The sequence below is a fragment of the Gossypium hirsutum genome, chromosome A11, assembly GCF_007990345.1.
Source record: "Gossypium hirsutum isolate 1008001.06 chromosome A11, Gossypium_hirsutum_v2.1, whole genome shotgun sequence".
NCBI lineage: Eukaryota > Viridiplantae > Streptophyta > Magnoliopsida > Malvales > Malvaceae > Gossypium > Gossypium hirsutum.
Window position 1 is genome coordinate 97,804,809 of NC_053434.1, and position 7,317 is coordinate 97,812,125.

Here is a 7,317-nt window from a genome sequence, read left to right on the forward strand (position 1 = left end):
TAAGTGACTGATTTACAACATTAGTGTAGTTCCCACTTTCAATGATCAAGGATCTTCACTTTTCAATGTGGAAGATATTTTTTCTTTGCTCTTGCCCTTATCTTTAACATGGGCATTCAAAGCTCTCCTAGCAATAAGGGCTTGCTTACTTTTTAAAAAAAATTCTTCAAACTCACTCATCTCCATCATCAGATTCAATGTTAACATCACCATCATTACGAAATATAAGAGCTTGTCAATTTGCACAATCTCTAGCATATCAACCCCTTTCTTAACATTTGTAGCATGCGTTGTCCTTTAGTTTTCTGGGAACACTTTGAAAAGGAGAAAATGGAGAAGATGTAAGTTGAACATTAGAAGTAAAATTTGAATCTTGAAAAGCATTAGACATTCCTCTCTTTTTGGTTGCATTTTTTGGCTCAGTTGGAGTAACTTTTTCATTCCTTTGATATTATGGTAATTCCCCTTTAATTCTCCATGGAAACTTGATCTAAAACAAACACCCTTGATTGTCTACGTTTTTGCAACTATTTCTCAATCTTTAAGGTTGATTGATACATCTCTTCAATGTCAACATGTTGATACATTTCCACTTTGTCTCCAATCTTAGGAATTAACCTTGCTAGAAATCTTGCCATGGTGACATAATGTTCTTCCACTATACTAGCACAAGTCTTGATGACTTCCATTTCTTTTTACAACTCATCAATGGTCTCATTACCTTGAGTAAGGCATTGGAACCTTTGATGTATCTCACGATAGTAATATGGTGACATAAACTGCTTTTGTACAATGGTATTCAGCTCAACCCAAGACCTAACCAGTGTCTTGCGATTAAGGATCCCAGAAATACACAACTAATCCCACCATGTTAGAGCATAACCAATGAACTCAACGAAGGTATATTTTACCTTTGTTTCAATGGAATAGTTTTAGCATGCAAAAATTGCCTCAATCTTTACTTTCCACTCAAGGTAAGCATTAGAAACGTTCTTTCTAGAGAAGGAAGAAATATTCGACTTTAGTACATCTCTGTTACATTCCTTTTTAAGAACATATTCAGACTCAACATCAGCACCATCAGACTTTGGGTCTGGATCAGCTATGTCAACCTCCTTTCTTTTAGAAGTTTGATCATTAGAGATTGAATGATTAGTAAGGCCTCAGTAAGCTTTTGAAAACTATCAACCATTTTTCTCTCTTGATTGGAAATGGTCTGAGCAAGAAACTCCATTTGCTCTTTGATCATTGCACTGTCTGCCCTTAAAGCTAAATTTGTTTATTTTTCATCTGGTTCACTTAACCTTGTAAGGCCTCAATCAACAAAGGGTTGTACTCCTTAGTTGAGTCACCTTTAACACCTTTATTACTCTAATCATCTCTTCCTTTAACGACACTTGATAAAGTCATCATTGAAATTCACTTTGATACCAACTAATGCGGAACCCACATGATCTGGAACAAATACTAGAGAGAAATCAGTTTTGAATATCAAAATATCACAATAATAATCATAAAATATAAAGTAAATAAAAAGAAGAATGAGATAGGGAACTCTATAAAACTCTTGAACAAGGCTGTTCAAAATCCTCAATAATCAGGTGGACTCCAATGAAACCCCTAATTTAGAGGAACTAGAAACGTCGACCAAAGGAAAAAGCTTGAATCAGGGGCGAAGCCATGCTGGCCCCCATAAAATGTAAAATTATTATTTTGGCCCTTAATTTTTTTTAAAATTTTAAATTAGTAAAAATAAAATTACAGTTTGACCTCTCCTAAAATTATAAAAATTTGATTTAATTCTTTATAAATTATAAAGATATAAACTATAAAAAAATAAAATTTCGTTCGGCCCCCTAAAAAAAATTTCTGGCTTTCACACTAACTTGAATCCTCTACCACTTCGAAAGAACTTGAAAAGGAAACAAACTTCAAAAAAATCAAGAGAAAAATCACTTTTAACTCTCAAATTCACAAACTATTTTTCCAAAGTGAGAAAAACTTCAATATTCATTAACTTGGTCTAAAAGTGGGTGGCAAATGTCCAATGAAAAAAAAATGAAAGAGATACAAAAAAAATTTTAAAAAAAGATTTAAAATAAAGATAAGAGGTAAAAAAAACAATTTAAAAGAGAAAAATATTTAAATGTCCCCATTATCTCCAAGTCTCCTTATTCAAGCTACCTTCTTATCATTTATTGTATGCGGACGTAATTTACTTGGTATAGAATCAACCAATGTGGGCTGCACTTCTTGTAAAACGGACTATCACAAATTTTGCTTTGATTTTCTTTAGGCTTATTAACAGCTAATCCGTAAAGTCCATTGGATCTGTCACGACTCTTTTTCTAATTCAATCCAACAAGAGCATGGCCGAAAGAGAAATTTATTTCAGAACTCCAAAATTGATCCAACAAAAGTTAAACTTGGACTTCTTAACGTCACACTCATCATAAGCCTCATTCAAGCTAATATAAATGATTTCTTGAATAAGAATTCAATTTGATTTTCACTTGTCTCACCTTGCTTTTAATAATTAGCCCATTAGGCAAAGTCATGTTTTGTGGCTTCGGTCTACAACTCATGGGTTGGTATCATCTTCATTTATGAATTCAACATATGTTATTTTTAGGAAAAATAAATACCCAATCAATAAATCACTGTCTAAATTTTTTTTTATATTTTTTATAGTTAAAATGATGGTCAATATATTGATTGAGTCTTAACTTAATTGATAAGAATATTATTATTAATGTAAGGACGTGAGTTGAAGTGTACTAAGTGTATTATGATCTTATTTATAAAACAGAGAAAAATTGAAAATTGAAAATGTCCAAAAAAGCAGAGAGTGAATGCACGTTTTATATAAATTAATGAAACAGACCAAGTCTAGGCAGCGTAAAGTCTATACATGGTAATAACATATGTATCAGTCTTATATTCTTCTTCTAAATGTTAATATGGTATAAGCCATGTTGTATTAATCATATTAAAATTCTATCATGTTCAAAATTACTAATTACCAACTTGTACATAGATTCTTTTCTTTATTTTTTATATTAATTTCTTCCCAGGCCACTCCATGGTTCAACCTAAGCTAGGTTTAGGTTGGGGAGGCAGTTTTTAACAATACGAAGGCTTTAGCTGCAACGTGTTTGGTTTCCATGGAAAACGACTTACCAAAACAGACACAATGTGTTTCTTGTAATAAAAAAACACTTCCCTAATGCATACTCGAGACGGATTCCCCTCTCTTTAACCTAAACTTGCTATATATGTATATATATAAATCCAACTCTCATGAAAGTTACCAGTGGATCAATACTTTGTTGATGATGGAAGACAAGTTTATTATCTGTGTTTGAAAATATGCCTACCCAATAAAGGTTTTATGAGAGGTAAATCTAGATGGTTTAGGAGAGAAACGATCTTTAACTTTGTAATTATAATAAAAGGAAGATACCAGTCCCTGGACAGTTGTATGCCCCTTTCACTTTCATCTTTTCTATCTTATTTTTCTCATTTTTTTTTTCTTCGAAAACCTACCAGTCACTATCATTCCAAGCAAACTCCTACAAGCAACCGACACCTCCTTTTCCTTTTCTCTTCCTCGTTATTTTTTTTTTCTCATCATCCAAATTGGGAATCATTACTTAGTTTAATAATAATATGAAAAAATATACTATTGGGTGTGGTTATAGTATTCAAAACATTATCTGGTTTATTGTAGGCTGTTGGCTTCACTTTAACCAAACTGTTGGTATAGTATTCAAAACTTTTAACTGTTGACAAAAAAATAAAGAAAAAATTAAAAAACTAAAAAGAAATATCCTGGAACTGGGTACTTGAACCCTGTAAGGGAAGGCATTCTCTTAGTGGGTCCCTTTGGACCACCCTTAATTTGTCATCCTGTTAGAAGGGATAAGCTCATAGGAACTCAAAACTGTCATTTTTTTCTTGGTTGAAAGGTTTAATCTCTCACTCCAAAGAGCTAGAGGACACCATTTGTGCTGGTGGCCTTTGCTCTCATCACTCATAATTCCACATAAAACTCCTTGTAAAGCCACCTTTTTTGATCCAATAATTCAAATCCCTTCACCCACCTCACTTCCTATAATAACTCCCCCATTTGAATCAGATTCCATTTCCTAAAAAATATGATTCACCAAGAGATGGATATTGATCATGAATGGGTTTTCCTCCCTGATAATAGATTCCTGGATATCAATCAAGACCATGGAGGAAAACGAGTTTCTGATTCAAACCTTGTTTTCTTCACAGACTACTTCGATGAAGAACAGTCTCCGCCGTCAGGGAATTCAGGGAAGATAGCTAAACAAGTTGTCCCAGTTCCATTTCCATTGGAACCAAGAATCCTTAAGGTTCCAGAAAATGAACTAGGGAAGGAAATCACCAAAAGGGTACCTCTTGATTTCAGTTCTACACCATCCATGATCCTTGAGAAGATCAAAGAAGCTGGTATGGAATCAGTTGGAGGTGATAAAGAAGTGAAGACACAAGTTTCGTTTAGGAAACCAAGTTACAACAACAATGAATCTGTCGACATGACCAACAAAATGGACTCACCAAGGTCCACTACGAAAGGAGTTATCCCTCAATTGGATGCTGCAGGTACGTTTAATTTTGACGATGAAACTGGATTTTTGGAGAACATGAGTTCCCCCAAAATAAAAGATTTGGTGGAAAAGAAAGCTGAGAATAAAGATGTAAACTGGGAAGAAAGCTCTGGTGGCCTTAATTTATGGAAATGGAGTTTGACTGGTATCGGAGCCATCTGCTCTTTTGGTGTTGCTGCGGCTACTTTTTGCATCATCATTTTTGGAACTCAACAAAGGAACAAACAACAACTGAACCAGAAACTGCTGTTCCAACGTTACAGTGATGACAAGGTATGAAAATTTTCTCACTTTTTCTTGTCTATTTTTTTAACTTTCCTGGAAAATTGAGAATCTTTGTAAATTTATAGTTTTAACTGATCTGATATTTGTTAAATAAAACATGTTGATGTGAACATTAGAGATATATTTTGTCTTCTTTATTACCCCTACAATGCAAATAATAATGAAAAGGATATACACATTTCATCATTTAAGAGTCCAAATTAAAAAGCAACACCATTTCTTCCAAATTACATCACATTAAATTTAGGCCCATTTTTAGATAATACTTGTAGATTAAGTAACTTAATTTGTTGTTATTGTAGAGGATGAAGCAAGTGGTTCATCACACAACTAAACTCAATGAAGTAATTTCAGTGGTGAGAGGAGTACCAATCACCAGAGCTCAAATAACATTCGGTGGTTACTATGATGGTATTTAAAGCAATGTTGCTTGGAGAAATCTGGACCACTCATCTGCTGTTGTTCTCCAAGTGTCAAGGATTTATTATGCCAGTTCTATACAAGAATGTTAAATAGGGGTATCTGTGTTTTTGTACATAATAAAATGGTAAATGGATTGTGAATCCTGCTTGTAGTCCTGAAAATTCTATATTATAGTGTTTATTTAGCCACTTATAATAGATGCTTGCATCATTGGCATATGCAAGCATAGTTTTTAAACTGTGGGAGTTGATATTAGTGAAATGTCTACAAATTCAGCACTTATATTATATAAATATTGAGGAACATTAAATTTACTAAGATTTTTATCATTTCTCATCTCTCCATTCAGATTTGTTCTCTTGAATGGTTTCTACATATGCCATCTCCCTTGCAAAAAATAACATATCTTAATTCACAAAATAAAGAAATTGAATATCACAGTACAGTTTCAAAGGTCAAAGGAAAATTTGAAAATGGATGAAATGTTACAAAAAATTAAATTTTGTGTTTATTAATTAAACAACATAAATGATATTTTTTTGGTCTCCTTAATTATTTGGGTCCATACTACATAATAGTCAAATTTATTAATCAACTAGCCACTATTATTTGCGTGACTTAAGATTGAGTCTGGATTTCAGCAATTTTTTAATGTAGTCAATGTTATTCGGATTTTTTTTTCTTGGTAGTAAATTAAAATAATAAACTTTAAGTTTTATTTCGATACAAAATACCGTTGGTACTAATTATATCAGTGCTTACCGATTGATTCGCCTTTACCGACCGAAATATGGTATATCAGTAGATAAAAAAATGAATTTTAAATTATAATTTTAGATTTAAAGTTAAATATTTTATTCTTTATTTTGGATTTTTGGAAGATTAAAATATGTCATAAGTCCATTTAGTCTTTTAAATTTTGAAATTTACTCATACTTTTATTTTTAAGAATTTAATTTATCTATTTTTTAGATTTTAAAACAACGTTAATAGTTGAACTTGAATTTTAAATTCTAAAAAATATATGGACTAAATTCTAAATTTTTTTAATAGTAGAAGAATTTAAGGTATATTTTTAAATTTTTCGAATTATGGATAATATAGGATGATCTTATTGTTTAATTTATGGAATACTTTTTTTACTTGTTCATTTTGAAATTGTTTGATGATAGATTGTATTTGCAAGGCTTATTAAAAAGTATTTTATATAATTGATTAATATTTTATATTTAATATTTATAAATATTATATATAAATTTTTTAAATAGCAATAAATACGAAATAAACCAATATAATATTAACTTTATTAATAAAAATAAAAACAATCAAATATATTTAAGTGCATATATTTTTTTAATCAATTAAAATTATTGTTGGTTTGGTTTCGGAGATCACTTATCCACAAAGCATGAGTAACTCATTCTATAATCCATTTTTTTTTTAATTTCAATTTTTAATCTCCCTTAGGTGGGTTTTAATCAATTTTTAATCATGTGCAGGTCATCAATTAGCTGTCAAATGAGTTTTAATTTAAAATTCCATGAAGATATTTTAATAAGCAAAGAAAAGAAAAGAGAATGACCCAAAGCAATCCAAACAAATAAGATTGATTTAGCCATGTCCCACCACCCCCCCCCCCCAACAACATTGAATGTTCTATCTTATGCAAAATTATGGAAATAATAAATTTGTGGTATAAGTTTCAATATAAATGACTGATGTGATTGGGTTCCTGGAAGGATGTGTAGGATACTCTGAATCATTGCTGCAAGTTGGGTGAGAATGCGGGTGCCATGTTTACAGAAATGCTCCAAATGCCAAAATAAAAGATCCAGAATATGCAAATTTGATTTTGGCTTTGGGTTGGAATCTTGAATTTTGGGTTTGGTTTTGTGGGCAAACAACAACTTCCTACATTTGGTCAAATCAACTTGGATCTACTAGTATTTTGTATGCCAAGCTTCTCTCCTTT

At 31.6% G+C, this 7,317-nt stretch overlaps 1 protein-coding gene across 1 annotated transcript; it reads left to right on the top strand.

Moving 5' to 3' along the window:
- The first annotated feature begins 3,705 nt into the window (after positions 1 to 3,705).
- On the top strand, positions 3,706 to 5,659 carry LOC107891456 (uncharacterized). The gene is made up of 2 exons (XM_016816270.1): positions 3,706 to 4,910; positions 5,225 to 5,659. The coding sequence occupies exons 1-2, from the start codon at positions 4,158 to 4,160 to the stop codon at positions 5,339 to 5,341; spliced, it is 870 nt and encodes a 289-aa protein (XP_016671759.1). The 5' UTR covers positions 3,706 to 4,157; the 3' UTR covers positions 5,342 to 5,659.
- The last annotated feature ends 1,658 nt before the right edge of the window (positions 5,660 to 7,317 follow it).